The sequence below is a fragment of the Squalius cephalus genome (genome assembly GCF_949319135.1).
Source record: "Squalius cephalus genome assembly, chromosome: 3".
NCBI classification, from domain to species: domain Eukaryota; kingdom Metazoa; phylum Chordata; class Actinopteri; order Cypriniformes; family Leuciscidae; genus Squalius; species Squalius cephalus.
Window position 1 is genome coordinate 23,182,532 of NC_137124.1, and position 15,378 is coordinate 23,197,909.

General features: G+C 39.4%; 1 protein-coding gene across 1 annotated transcript in view; it reads right to left on the reverse strand.

The window, feature by feature from the left end:
* Positions 1–4,263: 4,263 nt before the first annotated feature.
* Positions 4,264–15,378, reverse strand: part of uacab (uveal autoantigen with coiled-coil domains and ankyrin repeats b) — a 60,272-nt gene continuing 49,157 nt past the window's right edge. The window contains exons 13-20 of the mRNA XM_079866931.1: positions 14,068–14,160; positions 13,919–13,949; positions 13,686–13,735; positions 9,772–12,450; positions 9,524–9,676; positions 6,409–6,474; positions 6,073–6,130; positions 4,264–4,994 (exon numbers count right to left, since the gene is read on the reverse strand). Coding sequence (XP_079723057.1) covers positions 4,957–4,994; positions 6,073–6,130; positions 6,409–6,474; positions 9,524–9,676; positions 9,772–12,450; positions 13,686–13,735; positions 13,919–13,949; positions 14,068–14,160 — 3,168 coding nt within the window. The 3' untranslated portion in view covers positions 4,264–4,956. The remainder of the gene's footprint in view (positions 4,995–6,072; positions 6,131–6,408; positions 6,475–9,523; positions 9,677–9,771; positions 12,451–13,685; positions 13,736–13,918; positions 13,950–14,067; positions 14,161–15,378) is intronic.

The following is a 15,378-nucleotide window of genomic DNA, read 5'->3' on the forward strand; positions in this document are numbered from 1 at the left end:
TGATGTCATGATCTTAATTGTTCATTAGCACATCTGACCGGACCATTCCTGTGCAGCGAACCCATGTAATGTGTCATACATGATTTGTTAGACATTTGTCTCTCTCTGTGGGCATTGACACTCAGGATTCAGTCGTTTGTTGTGTAGATGACTAAAAAATATTTCTTTGGGTTTTATGAAGCAGGTGTGAAAGGTAGAAACTGGCTGAGTGAAAGTCAGAGGCGTCAGAGGCATCAAAGGCTGGACGCAGCAGCCACTGTTCCCAACAGGATCCTACTAACTAGCACCTGCAAGCATCCGGAAACTGTTATTCTAGGGATCTGCATTACGATCCAGGGCATGCTGCAATCTTTGCGGTGGAATCAAAGGCAGGCGACGCAAGCAAATCACAGCAACACAAACCTGCAAAAGCTACAGATGAAAGGGGGAAGATTAGAGAGATTTAAAGGACATTTAAAACCATTAATCCACTACCTTGCCTTATAAGAAAAGTGAAAAGCAATTTAATTAACATCTAGAAAAAAGCGAGATGAAGGCTACTTACACTTACACTCATTCCAACATCAAAAGAGCCTGATCTTGATTAAAGACATTTTATAGTAAATATCTGTTATAAAAGCAGGTAAGACAGTTTTTATGGAAATCTTTAAATCTAAAATTTCAAGGTAAATTTGGTTATAAAAAACAACAACAAAAAACACAATTCAAAGTGATTAGAATGTTCTTGCTTGTTAAAATCTACCAAACTCTCACTTTAGGCAAGCTTGTCCCTTTAACTTAACACTACAATAAAGCCTTGTGTAGCTCTCAAAACACATGGTATTCATTTAGCTATCCTTTTTTTTCTTCCAAATTGTTCAACAAGGGTTTGTTAAAGTTTACCAAATGTGGCTGAATTTCAAGAAAAGAAACAAATGCAGATGTAATTTTCCACTTTACAGCCTGTTTATGTATTGTGAATTCCTTCCTAGGAGACGGGGGCTTTCATGTCTTAATTGGATTGTGTGACTGCGGCTTTGTCTAACAAATGCACATTTTCAACGCTAATGATCGACAGTCACAACCCTGATTTTTGCCTAAAGCACTTTGACTGTGAGCCTAATGAGTAATGAATAAACTAATACCTTATGTTCTGCTAGCAGGAAACTCTCCAGGAACATTAACCATTTCAAACACCTCTATAACCGCACCTTCACCCTGCCGGAGGTATTAAATGAAGGAAGTAAACACTGAGAGCTGGGTGCAAAGGACTGCAAAATGAAAAGACAAGCTAACGCAAATCAGTAGAGGATGATCAGCAAGAAAGCGTCTTGGTTCATTAGCTCAATGGCAATAAAAGTCATTGGCAGTAAATGGTTACCACAAGCAATATACAAGTATACATATACACTGCAGATGCACAATATATCAGAAGCATATTGGTTATATTAGAAACTTTTTTAATTTATCAATAGATAATGTGTGTATACATATATTTATATAAACTCACGGTTCAAAAATTAGTATGATTTTTAATAATATTTTTTATTTAGTGAGAACACATTTAATTGATCAAACGTGTCAGTAAAGATATGTATAATGTTTTTGTTAAAAGATTTATCCATTTAAAATGAATTCTGTTCTATTAAATTTTCTTTTCAACAAAAGAATCATGAAAAAAAGAATCATGGTTTGCATAAAAATATAAAGCAACTGTTTTCAACATTGATAATAATAATAATAAATAAAAAGTAAAAATAAATCTCCTTCAATATTACATACTGTATTTAATAGTGCAAGTGCTCAATTATCCTGTTTTCATATTTACAATCTAAAAAAAAGGTACCACCCTGTCTCCTGTGGATTATTGAATTTTTAGAGCATTTCCTTGAAATCTTCATTTTCATGCGCTCTATATAAAGTCACCTGTTACAAGTACAACATTTATATTTTACACTTGCAAGTATAAATATTAATATCTACTATTTATCAGTTTTCAGCATTTTAGTATCTACCAGAATTTTAATATTGGTGCTTTTCTATTATAAAGACTCTTACAAATTAGTTCCTTGACCATTATGTATAAAATCTTCTAAAGTCTGCATGAATTAATGTTTTCTTCTGTGACTTCAGACTGTCAACCAGTTGAGGTCCTTAACAAAGTGAAAGTATAGCAAAGACGGACAAAAAGGGAAAACATAACGCTCTCCTCACCTTTCCCCTCAATTTACCTCTTAACAAGCTTGTAGAGTACCACAGCCCTGCACCACAGAGCAAGAAAAGCAGACAAAACCAAACGCTTAAAAAAAAAAAAAAGGTCTAGAAAGTACATTAGTTGCAGCACTATTTCCAAGCAGCCAACCATCAATTCCGCATGCTTATTCTGTTAAACCACGGACACAGCCCCATGTGTCAGCTCTTAGCAGACATGTGAATGCAGTCGATTTTCCATCGAGGCCTGGGGATTATTAAGAGGTTGAGCTTGGAAGAGAGGACGACCACATGTTTCTTGTTTGACCGGAAAAGGGGGAGAAAGTAAAAATGAGTTGATACACAAGGCATTAGTGGTTAACCGAGAGCTAATGAGGGAAAAAGAACAACAATGAGCTCAGATGTAACCGTTTAAATGGGCAGTTTAAAATTTCAACTTTGGAGTACAACACCCCTGCACAATTACCTCGCGGTTTAAGAGTCTGTTTGAAATGTGCTCAGCAGTATCAAGTTTTTGTACCTGTGTGATCTAAACAAACCCACCTCACCCTCAAACAATTTTATGGAGGTAAAACCTGTTCAGAAGGAAGATCTGGAGGCCAAAATGTGCAGAACACAACTCTATGGTCTTCCCTCGTGCATGAAAACTCAACCACGGATGGAGAGAGCCGCGGCCTGGCGGTGGTAGTCTCTCCAGTGGCCAGCCAATAAATCCTACAAAATAAAAGAGTCTCTTTATTTTTTCAACCATTTTTTTTCCCTCATCCCAGGTGTTAGATGATGGATGATGAGGTCAGGGAGGCACGGATCACATGGCAAGGATCAGAGAGGAGCTGGGCAGGAGACATGTTGAATCCATCTAGTCGAAATCAGCCCCATGTGTCCTCCAGAGCCCTGTTATCCTATAAATGAACTTTATTGAGGCTACAAAGTGCAGGGACCTCTGCAAAAACATTAAAGGGGTGAGCGGAGGTGACCGATCCAGGGTGGCTAATGAGAAAAGATGGGTTTTTTTTTCCATGACATTCTTTTAAAGGTACTAATCCAGAAAGCACAGCCAGCACAACCTAGGAAAACCAGGGTGAGAGACCAAAACGGGATGTTGTGCACATCTGCATTTGTTAAACTATTAAAAGGGAAGGTAAAAAAAACCTTCAGATCCAGATATCAAACAAAAAAAAATGGACAGAAAAGACGTGCAAGAAAGATAAAAAAGGAGAAAATCATTCATGACACGTGGAGGGCTCTGCAGTAAAAGCAAGCTTGAATCACGACACAGAGACTACCGAGTGAACAACTAACCACATTAAAGCAACCCCCCACCCCCCACCACCACCTACCAGGGGGCCAGCTAAACGACAGGGTTACACTGTGATCCTTATGGACATGATTAATGGTAGAGAGAAAGGGAAAGAAAGGGGAGTGATGGGAGGATGTCTGGTTCTGCTTATGGTCCTGGAAATGAGATTAAAGGGAAAGCTCCGAACAGATTGAATTGTATTTGCCATAATTGCTGAGAACAGCTTATGCAGGGCAGGCCACAAATAACAGACTCATAAAAACTATACACTGCTAAGGAAGGGGGAGAGTCATTTAAGCAATCAAATATACAAAAATGAGAAATTAATTAGGTGAGGGATGAGTTTCGAGCTTTAGAAAATAAGTGACTGAGACTACATAAAATGACAGAGACTATAGTGATTTACTAAAGCACATTGTAGAAACTAAGAGGGGAAAACAAAATTGATTATGTTGGAGTGATAACATTTTTACTCTGACCTTAATTTAATAAGAAAAACTATGACCTTTATGGGGAGAAAAAAAAAACAAAAGACTATTTTCTTTGTCTTTGTAAATCTCATTTTAAAGGTAAGTTAAACACTAAGGTACAAATCAATGCAAACCACATGAGTAAAAAAGCTCTCAATCTTGATCTGATTGGATTTAAAGTAACAACATGTGCGTTCACTTCAAGGAGAGCGAGCGGGGCTGGAAAGGCCTGCCAAAGGCAAGGTTCACCTCATGACACTACGAGACTGCTTGGATTAATCTTTTTCATTTGCACAGAGCCAGTTTAGTCTAAAAGAGGCACTTTTATTGATGTTAGACTCAAAATTCTGCAAAACAAAAGGGAAAAAAGGAGAGAAAATGTCCATGAAGGAAATGCACAGACTAACTGATAATCATAATAGCAGTTAGAATGTAATACTAATAAATAATGAAACCATTACAATTAGTCATTCCCGAAAAAAGAGAACCAACAGCATCAGTTAATTCCAATCAAACCAAACAGCACTACAGTGGTGTTTTTAAAATAAATCAAATGAATACTGAAAAGCCATGATTGGGAACTCTAATTCATTTTAGAATATCTGATTGGAAACTCAAATGATAATTTGACTTAAAAATAACAGTTTAGAAGGGAAAAAAACAGATGCACAAAGTATAAAGTGTGTCAGTCTACAGTCATGTTCTGAAACCTGAGCAGATTATTGTGCCTTTCCATTCCAGTCCTGCTGAATTCTGTAATAGTTACCACAAACATGGTGTTCATTAATCAAAAGTAGTACAAATCCATGTAAAAGGTGATATATCAGATTTGGAAAGCGTCAAAAGGGAGAATTCCTAAATGCATCACATTCTCCTACACAAAAGCACACATCAAACTTGGCCAGCCAAGTCACACCACTAGATGGCGATATCAGCCAGGATACAGGAACATGAAGGATAGAGTGTTATGAAAGTCCTCAGTGTTCAATGCTTTGCTCATTCGATCATCCATGAGATGTGGTCTGCTGTTGTCACTGCAGAGGCAAAGCAATTTTACATAAACACTTTATTAAAGACATACTCCATCCTATATCACCCAACCCAATAGACACTCACTGACTCAAATACATCACACGCATTTGAAACAAATGATCCAGTTTATGGACATATGCCCGGTCAAAACCGCAAAAGATACGTGTAAGATGAAGCTGCAGTAATGTGCTCTGATCTTTCATAATGTCTTTGGACTATAACAATTTTGGGACCCTCCAAAACAAGTGTACCAATGATTTTTACTGTGGTACTGTGCTGTTACTGTACACTGTATGAGCATAAGCTTTACATGTGATAAAAATGTAATATTATTACTGTGCAGGATTGCAGGATATTCAACCACTATGCCACTGGCATTTCATAAAACACAGACGGCCCAGGAAATGCCTCTGTGCCCACCACTCCACTAAAGCCTTAAAGCTAATTTCCCTAGTGTTGAAAGATCTATTTCCCCTAACCAGATCATTACTTTAACCATTGCAGTGGACACAGTAATGCTGGACTGAAACATCTCTCTAAAGGGATGCGTCCCTTATTAATACACCACACACGTAGCTTAGATCGAGGCTAAAAGCGTGGAGGGAGGGAATGTTCTTCTTTAAACTGTAGTTAGGTTATTTCAACATGAAATAAGGAGGTACATGAGACTCAATCACTGAATATGCAGTTTACATCTTCACTACATCCTGTACTTCTGATTGACTCTATAGCATGTAGCAACAACATACATAGATGAGCCAATATGCTTAATTATGATTAAATAATTATCCATTGCCTCTCATGTTTATGATTTATGTGTTTTTTGATGAGTTTAGTTATCCCTAGTGCTATATTTAGTACTGTCACTAGGCAAATCAATAATACAGATACTATATTTCATACCGTTAGAACATACAACACCGAACCTAATCAGAACATATCAAACATTACAAAACTTGACTTTCTGAGTGAAGTGCTCCAGAGCAGTATAAAACTGCACTGAGCTGAATGGGAGGTTACTGTGTGAATGATGAATTGGAGTCAGTGTGGTCTCGGTGTGTTGACTTCAACACACAAAACCTTGTCTCATTCGAATGATCTGCAGTAAGGCAGCTTGGACATCTTCATCCATGTGACCCTGAAAGAAAACAAGTCCGGTCAAGTTCAGTCAGGATAAATCCATCTTCAGAATTGCATCCAGAAACTTCTATGCAACTACATGCTACGACCTGCACACTTTTATAATGTCTTACTATAATAGTACTGTTGATCTCTGTATGTCATCTGTGGTACACAGAAGACCATGCGCTATAATATACCTAAGAGGTATGAATGGCCTTGTTATAGGAGCAAAATATAAGGAAATGCTACTGCAAAAGAAACCTTCACACTCAACACACATTCATATACAATTACCTGTGCTGCACTGAGAAGATGAGTTCGATAAATTGAAACAACTTCTCTGTGTTGCCTCTCAGCGTCCTGTTTAGATGGAAAAAGACAGGACATATCAGGCAGTGTTTTACATGCATTATATAATAAGATCTTGCAAGGTTAGATGGTCAATGTGTTTGTAAACACAATGCACCCTCAGTCTACACAAAATACTAAGCAACTGAGCTGACACACACATGTACACAAACATAACATGAAAGTAAAGGAGGGGGGATGGGACACATTGGGTTCATCTAAACCTACATCAGGGGTCAGAATTGTTTTTTCGTTATTTTTATGTCTTTTTCGTTAATGTATTTTTTTTCCTGTATTTAAAGACCAAAGCAATAACATTTACATTATTTAGGTCCATAGCCAACTCAATAGAGATAATAGAGAAAAAGCAACAAACTATAGGTAACGTTTCATTATGGAATTAATTGTGCAGGGCTTTCACGATGATGTTAAGTTTCCATCTGAGCATAAAACCTCTTTATTGTTGTGTGTGTGTCAGTCCAGTCACTGAATTTTCTTTATGCTCCTCTGAATTCTTACTTTTCGACATTTTTACAAACTAGCAAATGCAGCTGCAACCAGAGCACCAGAGGTTGCCAAGACTGTTCACACAGTAAGGTAAGTCCCGCCCCTTCCGTAAAACCCCGCTGGACCTCTAGGTTGAAAAATCGTCAATGCAAGTGAATGGGAGAAAATAATTATTTTCTGGTCCCGTTTGAATTGTGCCATGAATGTGAACATATGTTGTCTGTGAATTTTTTATATAACTTTTCATGTTACGAGTTTGACAGTATATGGTATGATTCTTTGGCTACCAGTTGTGGAAAAGACATAACGAGAAAGACTACATGTCGCCTATGTGACGTCACCCCATAAAGTTGACTTACCCGTGGTTTTCGCCAACCTCAACGATTTTGTCCTCTCCCTGAAAGAAGGCGGTGAAGTGCACCAAAGACACAGCCATGTTTAGCGGGATCCGTGAGCTAGTGTCCGTGTGCGAATGATGGTGACGTTTCAAACGCGTCGAAAGCAGCGAAGAGTTGTAGTCCACAAAGTGCTCTCACACAAAGTCTAACCATATCAAACTTCTACCCGCTAAATTGTAGCATTCTTCACACGAAAGATTATATAAAAAATTCACAGACAACATATGTTCACATTCATGGCACAATTCAAACAGGACCAGAAAATAATTATTTTCTCCCATTCACTTGCATTGACGATTTTTCAACCTAGAGGTCCAGCGGGGTTAGCGGAGGGGGCGGGACTTACCAGCTCTATAGAATATGGTTGTCAGTCCTGTATTTGACTCCTTAATATGGTTGTATACACGCACAGAGTTTAGTTAATTACGGGAGTGACGGCTGCATTCTATCACTGAACTCAAACCTGTAAATTTTCACGACTCACAACCGCATTCTCTGCAAACTCCCAGTGTTTGAACTGGACTGGACAACTAGTTGTCTGTCGCATCATACAGTTTGAAAGAACCACTCTGCACTGCACACAAGCATGTCTTGTGTGTGTGGCGTGTTTTCATTATGGTCCTGTGAAGTTTTTAGATTAAAGTGTAACTCTCGCCAAAATGAAACCTAGGGTATTTTTGTTAATATACCCAAGGCAAACTTTCGTTTAAAAGCATAATTAGAACGGAAACGGCACTTTTAAGTTTGACAGTATTTTCGTTTTCGGTCAAATTGCTTTCAAATTGCTTTGGTTTCGCTATTTTTAAAACACTAAGAAGGCTTGACACAACATGAAACTTTGCTCGAAGTATCACCAGGGGCTCTACACATGAACTCGAGCATTGAGAACATCGTTTGTGTACAGAGAGTTTACTAAAAAGAAAGATTTTGAACAACTCACTGTAGCTGTTGTTGTTTCCTTCCGCCGGCATTTTGTCAGTCAATCTCCGAATGCGAATGAACTGACTCTGAATTTTAGTATTGTTTCTTATATGAGGATCCTTTTTCAAATACAAGGTCAATATTGATTTTCACTAACGACAAAACAACAAATTATCCGTGAATTTAAATGGAACTAGGCTTTAGGAGCTTTCCATCTGTACTCTCCTCCCTGTTACGTTGCATTCGGAGATCGACTATTTTTGACTGACAAAATATTCTAATTGCTTTTAAACTAAAGTTTGCCTCGGGTAGATTAACAAAAAAAAAACCTAGGTTGCATTTTGGCGAGAGTTATGCTTTAAGTCCCTGTCTTCAATCGGAGATGCATAGTGTGTGGTCTGTGCGTGACTCAAATGCTTCGCTTCTCCACTCGGGTATAAAAGCTGCTGTTGGTTAATTAAGATTTGACTGTAAACAACTTAAAGAGCGCTGACTTGTACCACCTGACTGCTGCGGATTCATTTCGCCATTGATAGTGTTGCCATAGAAACGCATACATCCTCGGGCGTTCAGTAATTACGACATGGCGTGAACTTGGCATAAGCTTGTTGTTTTGGTTCATGAGGAACTATAAAGGTGGATGCTGTTTCTTTCCAGCGCTCAGTGACTGTCTGTCTATAACTCTGCATAGCCTTACGGAACGCGCTGATGACGTGTGATGTCTGCAAGATCAGGGAGCGTGGAGGTATGGAAATGCATATGTTGACAGGCAGGTAAGACATCCTATTATTGCATTTAGACCGAATGCAATTATTGGACGAACATATTTTGGTCCTGAGACTCCCACAGAAGATATGTTATTTTTTTTTATATTTAGACCACTTCTATTATTAATTGCTATGAGGAAGAGAGTTTCAACAAGTATAACAAAAAGTGTTTATGCAAAGCATTGCCTACCCTAGCAATAAGTAAAAGGAGACCATTTAAAAGGAGACCAAGACTTCTTAATAATCTAATCCAATTACTGCTGAAATAACCTGAGGGAGAAAGAAATCGGTCCCTCAGTCCATTCCATCACTCCCAGTTTTTTTTAAATATTATGATTATGATTTATATTATATTTGTATTATATACGCAAGTCAGTTAGTAAGTGGGTGTATTTTTCAGTCCAAGGTGATGGCATGTAATATTTGAGGGCAAACAAATCCATCGGTATGTGCATATGTGCTACTCACAGCCAGCTGCTGCTGGAGGCTCTTGACCTGGGCTTGGAGTGTGTCAATGTGTTGAGTCTGTCTCTTGTTGGGAGTGTTGCCAGCATAAGCCAGCTGGGATAAGCCATTCAGAGCCTGTTTCAGCCTTTCAACATCTGCCAACAGTTCCGTGATCTGAAACAGAGAACGCCTTGCTTATAATCAGACAAAATATCAGGCACTTATCGAAAAAACACTTCATTTATAACAAATGAGTATAACCTTCTCACCCTTTTGTCTTTAAGCTCAGTCTGCTCTGAAGACGCTTGAATCCTCTTCTGTAGTTCTCCAATGGTGCGGAGCGATTCCTCATATCTCTCTTTCAGATCTCTGATCTCCTTCTCAATGGAGGCACTTTTCATCTGCAGGGCCTCGGTTTCAGCTCTCGCCCTCTTTTCACCCTCCCTGGCCTGGGTTGTTTCCCTGTACAGATCCTCATATTGCTCATCCAGTCCTGACAGCCGGTCACCAAGTTCACACACCTTCTCCTCAAGCTTGTGCTTTTCAGCTCTGAGCTCGGTCACCTGTTCTTCATAGCTGCGGAGGTCATCGAGAGCGTGTGTGGCTCTGAGGAGCTCAGTCTGCAGAGTGGCTACATCCTCAGCCCTCTGCGCGCTGGTTTCTTCCTCGTCCTGTAGTGCCAAGCGAAGCTTGTTGACCTCATGCTCAAGAGCCTCTTTAACCTGGCTATACTGGGTCTCATCACAGCTCTGACTCTGGAGTTGTTTCTCTAGTTCATGAACACGCTGGACTTCCAGTTTATGAGCTGCCAGTAAGCCCTCGCACTCCTTTTGCGCCTCCTGCAGGCTCCCACTCAGAGAGCTCTGCATGGCCTCAAACTGATCCAGATGGATATACTCACTGTTCAGTTTCTTCTGGAGACTCTGGATCTCAGAGTTGCACAAGGCGTTTTGCTCCTCTAGTTCAGCTCTCTGGATCGTAACCTCTTTATATTGCTGCTCCAGCTCCACCAACTTTAGACTCAGCTCCTCCCCCTGGCTCTTGCAGCGGTCCTCCACTTCTTTGTACTTCTCGTGGGACACAAGCCCCATCTGAAGTTTTTGCTGCAGAGGCGCCATCTCTTCTTTCAATTTTTCATTCTCTAGCCTTTGGCTTTCTCCTTTGGTCTTTTCGTCATTGTACATCCCCTGCAGTTCAGCAAGTTTATCTGCTAAGTCCTTCAAAGTTGTGTTAAAATACATTTCTTTTTCCTCCATAGCAGTCAATGGCACAAACTTCAACTGCAATGCCTCATGAATAGTATCCAACTCTTTCTTCTGTGCTTCGATTTCCTCGTGTAGTTTTGATGCGCTCTCTTGAGCACACTGGTACTTTGAGAAGGCATCTCTAGCTTGTCCCTCTGCTTCTGATAACGCTTTGCTCATTGTGCTTTTTAATATCTCATGTTCCACAAGACTGATATAGTCATTTGCTAACTTGGTCTGCACATTCTCAAACTCTTCTTTCAACCTAGCATTTCCTTCTTTCGCCTTCTGTAACTCCTCATCCCGAACTTTACAATAACCCTCCAACTTTGCGATTTCAATCTTAGCTTTCTCCAAAGCCTCATCTAACACCATCTGCACACTCTCATACTCATTCTTTGTGACAAACTCAATGTCAAAGTTCTGCTTCAGTGTTTCTTTTTCAGCTGCCAAAATCTCAATTTCATTGACTTTCTCCTGATACTGATCTTGAAGGTTATTAAGATCTCCTTCCAGATCTGTGTTGCGTTCTGTGAGTGCAGCTATCTCGCTCTCATAACGTTCACAGGGGATGTACGTGCTCTTCAGGTTAGTAATGTTCTCACAAAGAGAGGTCTTCTCCTCCTGTAGCCTCTGTAGCTGCTCCTCAGCATGCTTGCTCCTCTCCGTCTCCTCTGTTAACCTAATCCTCAACTCCTCCACAGCGAGTCCCATAGACCTCTTCACCTCCTCGTGGTTTTCTAAGGTCACAAACTTGGTCTTCAGATTGTTGCCGAGTTCCTGCAGCTCCTCTCTGAGTAGTTCTCTCTCATCTTCACCCTCCTCCACTTCACATATTAATGACTGACACTTTACAGTGACATCAGCAAGTTTCTTCTTCAGGGTTGAGCTTTGCTCCTCCAGAGCAGCCCGGACTCGCTCATGCTCTTGCAAGGGGACAGTTTGTCGGTCGTCCATTACACGGTGGAGCTCTGCCACTTCCTCCAGCACACGGTCATAATCTTCCCTTAACTCAGCCAACTGTAGCTCCTTCTCATCCACAGCATTGGTGAGGAGGTTCTTCATGTTGTCAAACTTCTCTCCGGGAACCATTGACGTCAACCTGACCTCTGAAGTCTTCACTTGACCCTCCATGTTTAAGAGCGTCTCCTCCATGACTTTATGGTCCTCTTGCATTGCACTCAGCTCTGCAGTGAGCCTCTCAACCTCCACAGCCAGAAGTCCTTCACTTTTTTTATACTCCTCCAATGCTTTCTCACTCTGTTTCAAATGGTTCCTGACCCGTCCAACCTCGGTAGAAGCTCCCTCATATTTTGCCTTCATCTCATTCAGCTGTGCTTTGAGGTCATCAACAACTTGGTTATTGAGATGATCCTTTACCGCTACCACATGAGCCTGAAGCTGTTTCACCTTTGCCTCAGAGTCTATCATTCGCTTCTGCACATCTCCCATGGCTTCCTCCAGCTCATGTACCTGCTGGTCTGACTCACGTTTGATGGCCTCACACTTCCTGGTCAGCTCCTCGCACTCCTGGGACCTGCATGCTAGAGCCTTTTGGAGGCGGCCGACCTCCTCTTGTGCAGCCTCTTGCTGTCGGCGGACACATTCAAGCTCCTGTCGAGGTGACTCAGGATCACCAGCCACCGGCCGAGACAGCTCCAAAGGCCGGGCCAAAGATCGAGATGGTCCTGTAGACTGTAAGACCTGAATTCAAACACAAGTGGACATTCATTATTATGCACAAAAACATTGTCAGAATACCGAGTGGATACTAAGCTTAATGGGAAAAGACAGGAAAGAGTCTACAATTTTTATTTTTCAATAAAAAAATAATATAAAAAAAATTCTATAAGAACAAGAAATTAGGAAAAAGAAATCCAGTCTGTAAAAATCCATGGCCGGCATTCTGTTGAGGAACAGAAGATGGAATGACTCCCATCTTTTTTCTCACATGGGTTCATAACAAGGGGTTAAAACTTTCAAAGAAAACTTTATCTAGGCCACTTCCCAAGTCAAACATCTGATCCTACTTTAGCAGGTGCATATTTTCATATTTTTAAAACGTGTAGTGACCTCTAACGTAGGCTGGTGCTATATGACAACAAAATTGCATCCACCACATCTGCCCAAAAGCTAAAACCAGGTATATTATATCCCTTCAGAGAAAAGTGCTAATAAATCATAAACCCGTCTGACGCTGAAGGCTATGGAGGTTCTGAAATGAAATGAGAGAGAGCAACTTATTTGACTTCCTCTCCTAAGCTTAACACAGCTGACACAGACAGCCTGCTCGCTGCATTAGTGAACATAAGTAAAATTCCAAACCTTAGGAACCTTGTGCATGCTCAGCAAACCTTTAGAATTATTTCTTGATTTTGCATTTAAGCATTTGCACTTGTAGTCTGATGTTGTTGTTAGGCTTCATAAGGGAAATCAGACGTATAAATGTCTGTGTATGTACACTGAACTGACTAGTTCCTGGGTATTAACCCAAGTACATACTGAGTAAAAACATTAAACTGCATTTACGCACTGTGTAACCATTTTGTAGACCTGAATGTTACAGATTGTTATTTTATAGCAATTAATTATAATATTGTATTAGTAATTACTTAACAGTGCCCATGGTATACATGTTTAATGCATAAAAGTGTTACCCTCTTTCTTAATATATCTATAAGTATATATTTACTTATGGACAATGTTTGATATACACACATATTATTTTATTACCAATTGACCATGGTTGGAATACTGGAACAAGGTCAGCAATTTTAATTACAGTAGTTTCAGTAAAAAGTCAATTTTTTTAATTGTTTGTTTTGGAATTGGTTTACACAAAGTTAATGATATATTAGTTATATAAATAGCTAATATATAATATAGATTTTTTTTATATTTATGGTGATTAAGAAGAATTTAAAGAAATTTGTATTCACCTGAGCAGAGTCCAAGCTGTGTGACTGTCGAACTAGTACATTGTCTTTTCCTGCAGAAAATAAGAACCCAGAATGAAAACACACGTGACTGTACTTATAGAAATATGACATTTTAGACATCCCTACAATTAACATAATTTCAACATCAGCACAGTTTATATTGATGTCTCTAACATCAAGGTCATACTGTACTTAATCACAGTCTAAAGACCCAGATTTTAAAAGACAATCACCTTTGATCACGGACTGACCAGGGTAATCTCCCTGTAAAATAAAAACATGCAGATTTGTTCATCATTTCATCACTTTAATCATGAGTTTCTGGAACTGGAGTTAACAAGCAGCAGCCCTTGATGAGCATCTTGCAAAGATTTTCACTGACCAAATGGCTCCGCTGCTGGACTCTCACAGTCTCTATGGCCCGGGCTCCTTCTTCCTTCTCTTTGGCAGAAAGTAAAAGCTTCAGCTGCTCTCTCTGGTGTACAAAACAGATACACATGCATATTCAACAGCAACTCACACCCAACCTTAAAAAAACCCCAAATAAACCATTAAAACTTTGATAGGATGATCAGCCCTGCAAACTCAGAGGTGAAAAAGGTGGTTATGAACTATGTTGTTGTTGGGTGGTCAGGAGACATTCTCCACCAGGAGAATTTTTATTTATTTTTTGTGATTTTAACATGTAAACAAAGCATTATGGTGCACTCTGACAAGAAAAAGGGAAAAGACAACATTTGATTTGCACAATATTTTTTTTTATATAAATATTTAAATGTTGGCTGTCATAAAACAATCAAACATACATTAATTGAAGAACAGGTAAAAATACAACGAATGTGCAATATTGTGCATATGGAAAAATGCTCATCTCTTAAGTTAATTTTTCTTGCTGACTAACGTTTTTGAACATCGAATTTTCTGAGGTAAATGTGACGTTATATGACATTGTTTAAGAGCTGTTTTATTGATGGCTTTCTGCGGTTGAAACTAATTGAGCGATTACATGTGACGCGATTCGGATTTCAATAAGTCCTACTGTATCTTTCAACATATACCTTCTGATGTTCATTCATGTTTATTTCGTCTTGTAACTAGTTAAAGCTGCACTATGCAGGAATTGTGTTTTTGTCAAACAACGACCCCTAGAGTCGCTGTGGAATACTTGCACTGTCGTAAATTCAGTCACAACACAGCAATCAGAGGAAGACGCGCTGAAAACTGTAATGCTGTTCTCTTCCTTCATAACTCATACTGAGAAGGTTTGAGTTGCAGTGGAATTTGTGACTGTTTCACCTGTTCAACCACATCAAAGTTTCGTAATTAGTAAGTCCGTGCTTTTTTTCTTATGTGCTGAAGGGCCGCTGTGCCTTGGTGAAACGTGTTTGTATGTGAAGAGGTCTTTTCCAAAACGCAATAAACATAAAAAGCTGCCTCAGAGAACCAGCAAAAGTAATAATTATGAATATGTAAAATATTGAAATAAGACATTTTAGTTGTTTATTAATTTCTGTGTCGGCTGCAAAGATGAAGTTGACGATTGACTCGTGATCTTCGCAGTAGGCTAGTGAACGCACCGGAGAAATGCACATTTATTAGGCTACATAGTTTTATTTTGTTTTGGATGGTTTTGTTTAGAATCAGCTTTCTGTAAATATATTTCACATTTTTTAGGCCTGTGTGAGGCGAGGCT